Here is a 15247-nt window from a genome sequence, read left to right on the forward strand (position 1 = left end):
TTGGATTTGTTAATGTAGTCAAATATACTTTACACACAGTGCTATACTGATGCACATACCCACAGAGCCGGGTGAAGAGGCATGTCAACTCTGGGTTCTCTTCCCCTTCCGAGGAACAGCTTAATTTCCATGACCTTGCAGTTAGATTGCTCTCGTTCTTATCTTGCTCATATTTCACTGGGCTATGCTGAATTTACAATGAATCGACGTAACTTGTTTACTGTTTCCTAATTGGTTGATTACTCCGGTCCTTTTCACATCATGTGATATGCTGTATCTCTCTCCCTTCAATTAACACGGTTAATTGGTGCACACAGTACACTGTTTGTATAAAGCACTGTTTCCTTTCAAGCGTCTTCTTGCACTCACCGTGAAGAAATAGCCAGCAGACGCCCATTGTTATCAAGCACATCGATGGTTTTAGGTCATTTTATGCTAAGATTTCTTTCTTTCTCTTTTTATTGAATATTTTCTATTTACATTTCAAATGTTATTCCCTTTCCCTGTTTCCTGTCCATAAGCCCCCTATCCCCTTCCCCTCCCCTTCTTCTATAAGGGTGTTCCTCCTCCCCAATCACCCCCATTTCCCACCTTCCCCCTACACTGGGGAGTCCATCCTTGGCAGGACCAAAGGCTTCTCCTCCATTGGTGCTCAACAAGGCCATCCTCTGCTACATATGCAGTTGGAGCCATGGGTCTGTCCATGTGTAGCCTTGGATAGTGGTTTAGTCCCTGGGAGCTCTGATTGGTTGGTATTGTTATTCTTATGGGGTTGCAAGCCCTTATGCCAGGATTTCTTATTTATTTAATTTGTATCCTCTTCAGCATTGTAGATTTCATTTTCAAAAACGTATTTATTCCTTATTTTCGTATCTGTGGTATTAAGTTGCTTTCTCCCGCCATTTGCCTTATTTTATGTCTTGAGACGATCCCTGCTGGTTTTGCTATGGAAATAAGTACAGGTGTTGGCCCTGACTTCTACCTTTTTTGAATCAGGGCCTAACAACGTAAGGCCACTGACATTTTTATTGGCAATATTGTCTCAGTATATTTTAAACTCTTTTTACTGCAGTATACACTTTCAGGCAGTTCAATGTTTAGACTTACTAGTGTCACACGCTGGTTTTCTGTCCATGAAGTAGAACTTGTTTGTGGTAGTTTGTAAGACACCTGGATCTTTCCTTTGTAGATGTATCAATGGATGTAACTAACCTGGAGCCGACCAGGGCTGTGTGGCGAGTTCTGCCCTATGACCTGTGAACAGAAGTCACCTTGGCAGCACTGGTCAGACACTTAACAGCCAATGAGTGAGTCTCTAGGGCTCTTCTGTGTTCCCCTTTGACCAGTGCACAGATAACAGCTATTCTCTCAGCCTGGGAGCCCCCAGGGGCCACTTATAAAACAGGGCCCGTGAGAAGCTGTTTAAACAAGAATATAACTTTGATTATTTGAAGGCAGCATTTGAGAAGGGCGTTTTCCCGAGTGGAAACTGATGCTGGAATTGTTACAATTTAAAACGTGTTTGGTTCTAGAATTGATAAAAATTCACTGGCCTGATTGCTGTTATGAGGTGTTTGTAATCTTGGTGTGCCTTTGATGAGTGTATGCCTATTTTTGTTCGTGTGAACATAAGTATGAATGTCAGAAGACAGCCCCACACTCAAGTCCTCATCTTTCACCTTGCTTGTGTCAGGGTCTCTTGATCATAGCGTCCTAAGCCAGGAGAGTCTCCTGTCTCCCACCCACATTGCTGTAAGCTCAGTGACATCACAAACACACCTGCTGACTGTGGAGTGATATAATGTGAGTTCTGAGAACAGGAACAGAGATCGACAGGCAAGCGGCTCACTCACCAAGCCCTCTCTCAGCTTCTTGGAGTTTTGATAAGTCATGATTTAGTTGGTCAACTGAATTGGCCAACATGAGTAAAGCTAATAAAAGAATTTATGCTATATTAAATTATACATGCTTATGCTATAAGAATTATACATACATGTGCATGTATGCAGTCTGTACTGGGCAGTACAGCACCTTTTTCACATATTGAATTATTGTAAAATTTCTCTTTATTGCTATTCTGCCTAAGCGTGTGTGTGTGTGTGCACTGTGCTAATATTGGTTTACAAATTTACTGGGTAAATGACCTTTCTAACTGGATCCTTTCTTCCCTTTGTGGAATTATTTTCTTGAAAATTCTTGCTTGTTTATGAACTGGAATTTATGTAAAATATAAATAAATTTACAAAAAATCAGAGTATTAAAAAGCATTTCATTCCCCTAAGATTTTGAGATATTTGTATCAAGATACTTGTGTTTAGTTGTTCTAGATTTAAAAGTACATCACAGTATATTTCACAGGATTATACATTTTCCTAACAGGTGAGTTTAATTTGTAATATTTTCTTTTTCATTATTATTGATTTTGTGTGTATATTTAACATATGTAATCTCTGCATTTATGAATTCTTATCAAATAATTTAAGTTTCTGGACTTAATTTTTCATAACATAACTATTTTTCAATATCTATCATTTCTGATTTGCTTGTTATATTTGCTAGAATTTTCAGAATAAGATAGTGAGAGCTAGTTTCCTTATTTCATTTTTAATTTAAATCAAAATGCTTCTACTGTTAAGCCATTGCCTATTAATCAGAAGTTGGATTGAAATAGATGTTATATTATTAATTTAACATAGTTCAAGAAATGAAAATTAAAATAAATGTGATTTATATTCATACCCTAAACAATGTGTATTAGCTTCCATTAAGTGATTCTCAGAGTTCAATTTCTCTCTAATGAGATAGTTTATATGAGTGCATTTCTTTACATTACTCCTCCATGCATGCAATATTGAGATAAATTATATTTGATCATGGGGGGACTTTTCCATTAGAATGTGGCTGAATTAGATTATCTGATGTCTTATATGATATTTTGGGTTTTTACTAATAAATGTTAGTGACGTGCATGCTTTTGTATGTATTAGCCTTGTTGATTTCGTTATTACAGTTAGCTAATCTTAATACGATGTAATGGATGAATTTCAAATGATTTTATGTCTTGGAAAAAATAAATTCCCTTAAGCTTAGAAGATCTTATCAGAAGAATCTTATAGCTTTGAATGTTTCTGTAAATTATTCTTTGATACAGTTTTAAATGTTTACTGGTATCTTTGGGAATACAATGATTTATGTTAGATTGATCCAGAAAGATATATTTCATGTGTTCAATATTTCATCTAGTTAAGTAAGATTTTAACATTTTATGAAACTATTTATATATTATACAATAATTATGGAGATAAAATTGTTTTTAATTTTAATTTAATTGTTTTTATTCATCTATCTATTAACTCTCTGTGTATGTGTGTGTATCTTTATGCGCGTGTGTGTGTGTGCATGTGTGTGTATGTGTGTGTATGTATGTGTGTGTGCATGTGTGTGTGTGTGTGTCCATGTGTGTGTGTGTGTGTGTGTGTGTGTATGTGTATCTGTTTGGGCTTGTGTGCTATGGATAGGTAGGAATGCTATGGAGGCTGGAAGAGGATATTTGTTCCTCTGGAGCTGAAGTTATAGACAGCTGTCTGGTTTCATGTGGTTGCTGGTAACTGAAGTCGGTTCCTCTTCAAGAGAAGCACTCTTAACTGATGAGCTGTTGCTCTAGCTATGAGATGCAGTTTTTATATTGTCCATGGTACTCTTTTTGAGAGGTTTGTAGAAACTATTAATAAAATGATTTTGAAGGCTACTCTTTGTATCCACCCTGAACTTTCTATCATTTTAGGTGTTTAAGTTTACAAATTATATATTAAAGTCTGATTTAGGAGCTGGGTTGGCATACTTATTTTTATAATTTTTGGTTGTAATTCAAGTATTTTGTTGTGGGTTTTACATTTTATAAGTATTTTGAAATGCATACATTATTCTGTTATTCACTCAAAAGTCAGTAAAACTGTTACATTGCAAGAGTTTGAAAGGTTTCTAAACATTCCCTTTTTGTTAAAGTTATTCAAGTATATTACTGACAATTTTGAAAAAAATTAACAGTCTTTAATAAATAAACATGATTTTTTAAGTTTTTGCCAATCATTAGTGATATCAGGATGTGGGTTTATGTTTTTACAATTTTGTTCACTGTCTGAACAGTGTCACATTGCATGTGACATACTATATATTTTGTGGTTTTGCTTCTTTTTAGATAGGGTTTTACTATGTAACATAATTTGGCTTCAAGTTTCTGATCCTTCTGCCTTGAGTATTAAATTACAGATGTGTGCTGCTATGCCTTACTTCTGTATTTTTGGTCATTAACAGCATTTTCCATGTTACTTAATATTTATTAAATGTTGATTGTAGTGATGATATCCTATCCTCAAAATCGAATTTCGTTTGGATAATCTACAATGATATAAACGTTTCTGTTCGTTGCTTCAATAAATATATCCTGTGGAAAACACTGGGTTAGAATTTTGTTTTGATCTTTTGATTCTTTTATATGGAACTTGGAGCAAAGATTATACCCCTTTTAAAGATCTTGATGCATATTATCAGATTTTAAAGTAAGATTGTATTTGATTTCATCCTCCCCATGGATGCACTGAAGTGCATATCTTCCTGAATATCTAAGTATTGTAAATAAAAAGGAATCAATTCCCTAGACAGGAACTTGGTAATGCTGACTATTTAAATGCATTTTTTATTGATTATTAATGAGGTCCAACATTTTCCCACAAATAACTATTGTATTCCTCTTTCTCCCTCCCTCTGTCTCTCCTTCCCTCCTTCCTTCCCTCCATTGTCCCTCCCTTCCTTTCTTTCTTTCTTTCTTTCTTTCTTTCTTTCTTTCTTTCTTTCTTTCTCTCTTTCTTTCTTTACTTTTCTTTTTCTTTTGGTTAATTTTGATCCTCACTTGCTCCTTTGAATAATATATTCATATTTATTGCATGTATTTATACATGAGTCAAAGGAATGCTCTTCTAATGCCCTTTCTGTTCTCATTAGGAAAGTGTTGAGGTTTCATGTAGCTCATTCTTTATTCTCATAGAGATGATCTACTCTTTACTTCTGGAAACATGGCTTCCACACCATGGCTGGTGTCGGGATGGGTGTTGTGCCATGCTGTGGTGATAGCTCGGTGTGTCAATATGTGCCAGATACTCCTTTGCTAGCCTTTCATACTAAGACCGGGAGAAGGCTTTCCTATTTACTGAGGTGCATATACCTTACAGTGAAAGCTCAACATCTGTCCCCACAGTCCGTCAACACAATGTCTACAGAAATGGAGAGAGGAGCTGAGCTGAGTGGTAAGAACCTGTAGAGACCATATCCAGAGGATAGGCAAGAGCCCCCCTTTGAAGGATGGGGCCACCTACTCATCACCAAATTTTTAACCCAGAATTGTTCCTATCTAAAGGAAATATTGGGACAAAGTTCAGAGCACAGACTGAAGGGAAGACCATCAAGAGACTGCCCCACCCTATTTAGCCCATAAATAGACACCAAACTCAGGCACTATTGTAGATGCCCAGAAGTGCATGCTGACAGGAGCCTGATAAATACAGAGGTAGATGCTCGAAGCCAATCATTGGACTCAGCACAAGGACTCCAATGGAGGAGCTAGGGAAAGGACTGAAGAGGTTGAAGGGTTTGTAACCCCATAGGAAGAATAACAATATCAACCAACCAGAGCTCCCAGGGACTAAACTACTAACCAAAGAGTACACATGGTGTAACCCATGGCTCCAGCTGCATATGTAGCAGAGAATGGCCTTATCTGACATCAATGGGAGGGCAAGCCATTGGTCCTGTGAAGGCTGGATGCCCCAGTGTAGGGGAATGCCAGGGCAGTGAGGTGGGAATGGGTGGGTGAGGGAACACTCATAGAAGCAGGGGTAGGGGGGGTGGGATGGGCGTTTCCAGAGGGGAAACAGAAAGAGGATAACATTTGAAATGTAAATAAATAACATATCCAAAACAAACAAACAAACAAGAACACAAATGACACATCGAGGTGCCCAGAACCTTGTAGAGTAATCTTCATGTCTAATGGGCACAAATCCTCACTTAAGGGAGTTTGGTTTCTGACTACCAGATAGATATCTGTAGGGTGTAGCAGCAGCCTTGTCTTTATATCTCAATCTCCATATGATGCATTTCCTGTTTAGTATAAATTTGATTTTACTTTTACTTTTTTAAATTGAACTATTTTATTTATTTACATACCAAAAGTTTCCTCCTTCTTGGTCACCCCTCCCAGAGTTCCTCATCTCATCCTCCCTTACCCACCACCTTTGAGAGGGTGCTCCCCCACTTCACCCCCACCAGCATCCCTCTTCCCTAGGGTATCAAGTTTCCATAGGATCCTCTCCCACTGAGACCAATCAAGGCAATCCTCTGCTACATATCTGTCCAGGGCTACAGAGCAGGCCATGTGTGCTCCTTGATCGGTAGTTTAGTCTCTGGGAGGTCTAAGGGGTGATGGTTAGTTGATAGTATTGTTCTTCCTAATTGGTTGCAAACCCCTTCAGCTCATTCAGTCCTCCCAACTCTTCCATAGGAATCCCTGACCTCAATCCAATGGTTGGGTATAATTATCTGCATCTGTCTCAGTCAGCCACTGGTAGAGCCTCTCAGAGGACAGCCATGCCAGGCTCCTGTCTGCAAGCACAGCATATCATCAGTAATAGTGTCAGGGTTTGGTGTGGATGCATCACACGGATCCCACATTGGGCTGGTCACTTGATAGCCTTTCCTTCAGTCTCTACTCCATTTTGTCCCTGCATTTCTTTTAGATAGGAACAATTCTGGATCAAAATTTTGAAGATAGGTGAGTGGCCCCTTGCCTCAATTGGGGGACATGTCTATCTACTGGAGGTGGTCTCTTCAATGGGTCTATTTTTAAATTGAATTTTGTGATTTTTTCCATGACGGAAATATTACAAACTCCTTTCCATTTTGACATCAGAAGTAATGTTTTATATATTTTTCCTGTTGATTGTTAGATGACTAGCATTATAATTCATTTATAATCTACTTTGCCATATAGAATGAGGTAAACATGCTTAAAATAATAAGCAACCAACAGAAAATTCACTAATTATTCTATGTAATGAAACTGAAACGTTTGAAATGAACAGTAAGTCTTAACTGGGGTTTTATTTCATACTGCCTCAACTCTTAGAGCAAGGTTATGAAGAGATGTAGAATTTTCGAGAAGTGCAGAAATGGAATGTTCCAGAAGAACATTAAAAAGCTTTGAAAATTGGGACACACTGGTTAAGTTAGGAGGGGTATTCCTGGAACAACAGCTAAAATTTCCCTCTGCCTTAGTTTTAAGTTGTGTCTCCAGCTATACAGCCTCAGCACAGCACCTGTCAATCTCTGTGACATTGGCTTTATAGTAATTCCTTTTCTGATCCATTAGCATGTCTGTCCTGGACCATTCTTTTCATTAAGATCAGGAATCTACAGAACAAGAAGAGTTTGTAACCTCATGATCCTGTAAGTTCTCACACCTACAGGAGCACTGAAATGCACTGACCCCATTCTCTTTCCTAATTGTCTTACATGGGGTTGACCATCCTGTTAATACTTAACTCAAGGCTTTTCTGTAGCATGAGTGCTAATGGGTGCTGTAGCTCTTCCTCAATGATGTAACTGATCTCGGTTTTACAGCACAGGAAGATGAACCACTGACTGCTGATTGTGGTCTGGTGGGTTTCATCGACCCCTAGGATGTCCCATCATCATTGACTAATGCAAGATGCAAGGAAGTTAAGCAACTGTAAATGTACTAGCATGGGTAGAAGGGACCCTAGGATTAGGAACTAGGGTGAGTGAGACAAGTTAAGCATAATCAGTTTGGATGTATAGTTTATAATAGTTTATATTACAGGTATGACAAAAATATCAGAAATCAAAATAAGTAGTTCTGGTGTGTGTGTGTGTGTGTGTGTGTGTGTGTGTGTGTGTGTGTGTGTTCTGTATGTCCCATATGATTGTAGGTATACACTTCTGTATGTGGTTGTGGAGGCCAGAGAAGATCATCATGTACCACTTAACTGTTCATATTCTTTTGAGAGAGGGAGTGGAGAGGGGAGGGGGAAGGGGAGAGGAGGGAGGGGGAGAGAGAGAGACAGACAGACAGACAGACAGACAAAGGGGGGGAGTTTTTCACTGAACACAGAGCTACAGTGGTGGCAACAAGCCACATCAATCCTGCTTCTGGCCCTATAACACTGGGGTTATGTGTAAACAGGTGACCATATCCAGATTTTCACATGTGTGCTGGAGACTTGAACTCAAGTCTTAATGCTTGCACAGCAAATACTCTTACCTTCTGAGTCATCCCCCTGCCCACCCTCACATTATATTTCTAAGACAAAGTTAATGCAAGAATCCATGATGGAGAAAACATCCGTCTTCTGAATGTCAGCCTCTGTATTGCGCTCCAAGAGTCATCTGGCTGGCCCTGCCTCTGACTGTGTAGACACAGGGAGCTGTGGACCACAGTGACACTGTTGAGCATGCTTCCCTTGTACTGTAGGTTCACCTTACACATGGACGACCTTACAAACTAACTCTGTTGAGCTCCTGTACTGCCTTTATCCTGGAGTGGTTCCGGCACTCTGAATGCGTAAAACAGAAAGCCAAATGCTTCAAAGCACATAATTACCTTACACTCCTTCCAGTTAACCACACTGCAAGGTAGCCATGATTTCTCTAAGAGCAACCTGAGGCCAGAGGTGTAAGGTTCCCAATGTCACATGGTCGATAAATAATAATAAGACTGCGGTTGAAACTGGGTCAGTTATGTTCACAAAACCCCTATCAGTATTTAGTATTCCTCCCTTGACACTCTTCAAAGTACCGAATGAATTAAAACAACAACTACAAAACCCGTGAATGTGTGTCCTTATTTGTATAAAACAACAAAAAACAGATAGGAAAAGAAAATTATAAGTTGTAACAAACGTGTTTTCCTGAGAATTCATATCGCGTGGCTGTGTCAAATGGCAAGAACCACTGTTTCATGCTGCTGCGAGCTAGGTGAAAGACAGGATGGATCCAGGTCTCACCTTTATCTCCAGGTTTCAATAGTAATTCTTAAGGATAGCATGAGCCTTGCATTCTACAAAACGTTTTACTTAACAATGCCTTTATTACGCACAGGGTGCAGCTTGGAAGACAGCAGGTGCTCTGTAGCACTTGACAATGGCCGGGTGTGATTATATGCATTTAGTGTTGGCCCATGGCTGATGGATGCAGTGCTGGACGGTTGCCAGTGTGTTCTCAGGGAAACAGTACTGGATCAGAACAGCATCTGTTGCAGGCAGAATAGGACCTCTCCCACTATGCTCTGGTCGTTGAATGATTCCCTTTCAGCTTCCTTGGGGAGATGTCGTGAAGCCCTGTCCTCTGCAAATTACAATGCACTAGAATTGCCCTGAGTGGTATTTTTTTTATTGCCTTTGCACTGTCCAATCTAGACTGTGGAAACAGGAGAAGGACAGAGTGAGTACATATGCTTGCTCCAGTGGCTGCAGTAGGAGGATAACGAAGGATCGCTTTAGATATTTGGTGATGCTTGCCCCTGTAATGAGTGTATTTCCTGAAGTCTTTTTCGTCCTCACCAACACTTCATTCAACACCTCAGGGATTGTGCCCCAAGTCCTTTACAAATTAAAAGGGCAAGATCCCCAAAATTCTAGCTTTTCCATTGATAAAGTAAGTTTCCAGCCGTACATTGGGTATCTTTATCTTTGTCAGTTTTTACAGTCTGGTGTCAGAGACATAACCTGAGAAGTGAGCTGTTTCAGAGTTTAAAACCCTTAGGGTTCAAATCTTTATCTGAACCTACCAAGGGAGAGATGGGAGACTTATTCACAGAAATGCTTGCTCTGCCACTGCCCCCAGCAGAAAGCTGGGCTTTGCCAGCCCCGCAGCAAGCCATGTCTGCTGTGACAATAGGGTCTGTCCAATGTAAAAGAGGCTATTATGCCCATTAAGCAGGGAGATTCACTGTTTCCCATGGGAGTCTATTTGAATTAAGCTCCCCAATGGGGAGATATTTTCCCTGAAGGCCAATTGGCACAATAATTCTCATTTCAAGACATCTAAGTGAATTTGGTCCTCTCCCTGTTATAGAAAACTATCATTTATCTTGGTTCACTTGTGTAATGCATCACACAGATCGCACCCTATTTTGGAAACACAGGTTGGGGGCTTGTTGTAAACTCTGCCCTTTTTTTTTCTTTCTCATTTTTTAAAGTACTTAGAAACACAAGCTGCTCTAGATGTTGGAAAAACCTGGACAATCTGATTTGTTGAAAATTGCTTTTGGTCACATTTCTACATTTTAAAAGAAGAGACTCAGTCAATGTGCAGTACCTCTTTTAAATCTCTGTCCCATGCCTGAGCTATCACCATGGCTATGCCACTCGCAGTGAATACAGTTTGCATTTCTTTCGATAGTCTAGAAGTTTCTCGGGTTTCTGTGTTACACATTATTGTATGATTATCTACATAAAACATGACATACTTTGCTTCAAGCTCTTTGGGTCCTGTGGACACACTTTCTTTATCCATCCTCTTCATGTTTTTGTTCTTATTCTTTTTAAGTTAATTTTTTGGGGCATTTTTTTCTCATATGTTCTTCTTTCCAAATGAGGAGCAGTTGTAATGTACTTGCCTATCTCCGATTTAAAAAAACAAAACAAAACAAAACAAAACAAAACACCCTTTCTACTCTTTCTGCTCATACTGATGTCTTGGTCTGGATTTCTATTGTTGTGTTAAAACACCATGATCAAAAGCAGCTTGGGGAGGATCAGTATTTGGCTTATATTGAAGGAAGTCAAAGCAGGAATCAAACAGGAACCTGGCGGCAGGAACCAATGCAGAAGCTGCTAGCTTGTTCAATGTGCTTTCTTTTGCTACCCAGGACTTCCACCCCAGTGGTGGCACTATCCACAGTGAATAGGACCCACTTACTCAATCGTAAATCAAGAAAATGCACCTCAGGTATATCTACTGGAAGTAGTTTCTTAATTGAGATTTTTGTTTTCCACAATGATGCTAGCTTGTTTCAAGCCAACAAAAACTAGCCAGGACAGCTGGTTTCTGTGCCTACTGTGTACAGTTCTTCCCAGTCAGGCACTGGGCTTGGCTCATTTGAAGTTGATAATGAGTACAGTTCTTCCCAGTCAGGCACTGGGCTTGGCTCATTTGAAGTTGATAATGTAATACATGGCTAGAAAAATATTCAAATGTTATTTATACCTGAGCCTACTGAGACTCAACTAACTCTCTAGAGCTATTGGGAAAGTAGTCAGCTAGAAGAATGTTAGGTTAGCACTTACCTGTGGAGTGAGTGCTACTGCACCCAAAACTCTGTCTGCTCCCTTTTTGGGAAGATCTTATTTGTCTTTGGCGCTTCTACACAAGAAAGTCCTAAGTGCTTCCTATGTACGTACAAGTATGTGCTCTCTCTTTCTCTCTCTCTCTCTCTCTCTCTCTCTCTCTCTCTCTCTTCCTCGCATGCACGCATGCACGCATGTGAGTACGCATATCCCAGAAGCACTGTTAAAACCCAGTCTAGGAATGTGTCACTACATCTTCATTGTTCTTATTGAACAGCCTCCTTTACTATAAACAAGCTTACATAACCAAGTTAGATGCCAGCATCTCCAAATATCTCATTTGACAGTTCCTCCAGAAGGAAAGACATTGTCATGAACCTGACCCTGCATCTCACCAACAGGAAAGACGAAGCTTACCTCACAAGAGTGAATTGACATTGGCACTTCATCCAGAGTCTATCCTAGGTTGTCCATTATCCCCTGACCTTCTGGAGAACCCCTTCATTCTTCTCTTTCACCCTCCTCTATACCCACCATTCTCCACTCCTTTGCTGTTGTCCTCTCTGTTGTCCTTACCTCCAAAAGGACCATGAGTGACCTCTGGATCTCACTGAGTTGTTGCATGTTCTTGTTTTTTTGCAGTGAAAACACTGAACACTTACATTTTACATCTTTTCTCCTGCTAGTCCACTGGCTGTCAGTCCGGTTCATAGTCTCTGTTGTTGAACTTTCAGAGAGCAGAAAGCTTTTTCTCTCACAGAACACATCATGGGCATTTACCAGAGAGGACATTTCATGGAAAAGGTAGGGCAAGGCTTGAGAAAGGGAGAGGAAGGGAGAGGGACAGAGGTTAGGGAAGGGAGAGGGGGAGGGAAAGCGGGAGGCAGAGAGGGAGAGGTGTCATTCAGAGTTCTAAGCCAACAGGTTTATTTATACACTGTGTGGTCTCTGTTGGAAAAGAAAATTTTATGTTCTTGTTCCACAAAAATGAGCCTTAAAAAGCTGGCTTGACAATGAGCCATGACAACGTTCAATAACTTTTCGAAAGAAACCGATTCACATTAGAGACTAGCAGGAAATGCACAGGAAAACAAGAACCAACAAAGCAAAGCCAACTAGTAAATAAGCAACCAAAATATTTCTCTGAGGAGGGGCTTCCCAGCTTCCCAACCTGGAACAGGTGAATGACATGAAAGACTCTATGTATTCCAAACGTGAAAAGTTGTGGAGTATCTATATCTTGGTATTTATTCTATCCACTCTAGTCCAACTCCTTTTGGAGACCAGTTTCTTACAATGCACAAATATTCTTGGTATAGCGTCTTCAGGAGTCAAAGATATTTGGAGGAAGATTTCTTCCATGACAAGTTTGTTAGTGGTTCCTCCCTCCCTCCCTTCCTTCTTTCCTTCCTTCCTTCTTTTCTTCCTTCCTTCCTTTCTTCCTTCCTTCCTTCCTTCCTCCTCCCTTCCTTCCTCCCTTCCTTCTTCCCTTCCTTCCTTCTTCCCTTCCTTCCTTCCTTCCTTCCTTCCTTCCTTCCTTCCTTTCTTCCTTCCTTTCTTCCTTCCTTCCTTTCTTCCTTTCTTCCTTCCTTCCTTCCTCCTCCCTTCCTTCCTTCCTTTCTTCCTTCCTTCCTTTCTTCCTTTCTTCCTTCCTTCCTCCCTTCCTTCCTTCCTTTCTTCCTTCCTTTCTTCCTTCCTTCCTTCCTTCCTCCTCCCTTCCTTCCTCCCTTCCTTCTTTCCTTCCTTCCTTCCTTCCTCCTCCCTTCCTTCCTTCCTTCCTTCCTTCCTTCCTTCCTTCCTCCTCCCTTCCTTCCTTTCTTCCTTCCTTCCTTCCTTCCTTCCTTCCTTCCTTCCTTCCTCCTCCCTTCCTTCCTTCCTTTCTTCCTTCCTTCCTTCCTTTCTTCCTTCCTTCCTGCCTTCCTTCTTTCCTTCCTTCCTTCCTTCCTTCCTTCCTTCCTCCTCCCTTCCTTCCTTCCTTCCTTTCTTCCTTCCTTCCTTCCTCCCTTCCTTCTTTCCTTCTTTCTTTCTTTCTTTCCTTCCTTCCTTCCTTCCTTCCTTCCTTCTTTCCTTCCTCCTCCCTCCCTTCCTTCCTTCCTTCCTTCCTTCCTTCCTTCCTTCCTTTCTTCCTACTTTCCTTCCTCCTTTTTTTCCCACAGGAAATGTAAGAATAAAATTGACTTTCCTATACAGCCTATTAATAATTAGGTTTTATTAGACTTGAGTGCCCAACCCTAGCAGGTATGAACATGCCTCCTCCGAAGCAGGGTGTGTTTATGGATGAGCTGCATCCCTTGTGGCCTTCATTGACATTGAGTGATCTAAACACAAGATGTCAGTCAAAGAGAAGATAAATTGTGGAAATCTATGCATTTTTCTTTTAAATAACAACCTAGTTCTAAGATATTATAGAAAAACAATAAAATAAGCAGAATCAATCTTTAAATATTCTTTTAGCCATTGTGAACTCATTGGATAAAGAGTTAATCAATGAATATACATAGTTTTATGCATATTGGCTGAAAATTACACTGAAGAGAGGCAGGAAACCAGAAGATCATTAATGGTTCCTACTTCCCACCAGCCTTTTGTCTTTGTTAACATTTTCATTTTTTTTCCAATGGGGAAAGAAGACAAAGAGAGCTAAATTAAAATAAAGACTATGACTACAGATACTTAGGGACATATAACAGTGTGGTGCTAATAGCATCTAATGGCAGAAGATAGGATGATGAGCGACTTTCAATGCATATTTTGTAAGTATCCATTTTGAGCTTTCTTCAGGTAGCATCTATTATTTGACGATACATACTTTAGATACTTAAAGGCCAAATGAGCAATTTCAATGTTTTACTTTTATATGAACACATTAATCCAATACACCCCTTCAACTGATTTTGAAACTCGAGAACACCAAAGTATTTTCTAGTAAGTAAATTAAAGTATTAGCGAATGGATTTTGTCTTTTTCTTCTCATCATCATGAGGGTGTTGACACAAAAATACAGCTATTACATCAAGGGGTTAAATGATACCTTATTTTAGAGCCATGTATGAATGATAAAGTCTCAGAAACATAGATTCGGGTCTCCTCAAATTCCGTGTTCCAATGTGGCAGCAGTCTCATGAAGTTTCTTAGTAACACAACAAAGACAATCATAATTTAAGAACTTTTCAAATACATTGGTGCAAATTTCAGGGAAGCAGATTGCCACAAAATGGAGAAATTTCTACCATAGGCATCAGATGCAATTAGTGGACATTCTTAGCTTTGGGGGTGGTGGCATCTAAGAGCCTGAATGCATTTGAAAAAATTTCCTATGATAATCACAAGGGCATTAGGTGACATACAAAAGATAATTATAGCTATTTGAGGGGCCAAGATACCAATGTAATTTATCATTAAGCTATGAACTTGCAACATCCCAACTGTAGAGTGGTCAAGCAGATGCACCTTCTTTTCTTTTCTTTTTTTTTTAATTAAAAAATAGCATTTGTAGTTGATATAGAATTATATCAATCTTCCCCCTCCTGTGTGTCCCAGCTACCCTTTCTTGAGACTCTCCCATGTACATCCATTCTCAAGTTGATAGCCTCTTTTTCTTTGATTATTACTGTTTGATAAATGTGCACTATGTGTGTGTGTGTGTGTGTGTGTGTGTGTATGCATGTGTGCATATGCATGTGTGTGACTATGTATGAAATCCACAGAGTCCACTTTAGGTGTGCCTGTGGATTTGGTTTTAAGGCTTTTCTCCCTGCATTAGAGTACCAGTAATAGGCTCATCCTGGGGAGAGGATTACTTTCACGTTCTCTCATGCTGCCAGCAGTCATTAGTTTCTGAAGTACTTTGTTAAGGGGTAAAACCCCACAAGCCCCCTTACCACATA

At 39.8% G+C, this 15247-nt stretch overlaps 1 protein-coding gene across 12 annotated transcripts in view; it reads right to left on the minus strand.

Moving 5' to 3' along the window:
• Positions 1–15247, minus strand: part of Grik1 (glutamate ionotropic receptor kainate type subunit 1) — a 400993-nt gene that overhangs the window by 171485 nt on the left and 214261 nt on the right. The window contains exon 1 of one of the 12 annotated variants that reach the window (XM_063270448.1): positions 1108–1650. The exons of 9 other annotated variants lie outside the window; for them this stretch is intronic. In XM_063270448.1, coding sequence (XP_063126518.1) covers positions 1108–1135 — 28 coding nt within the window. In that variant the 5' untranslated portion in view covers positions 1136–1650. Of the gene's footprint in view, positions 1–59; positions 432–1107; positions 1652–15247 lie in introns of those variants that run through there. 2 more of the 12 variants (XM_017597947.3, XM_063270449.1) reach the window with 2 other exon arrangements.

Source organism: Rattus norvegicus, chromosome 11, assembly GCF_036323735.1.
Source record: "Rattus norvegicus strain BN/NHsdMcwi chromosome 11, GRCr8, whole genome shotgun sequence".
Lineage (NCBI taxonomy): Eukaryota > Metazoa > Chordata > Mammalia > Rodentia > Muridae > Rattus > Rattus norvegicus.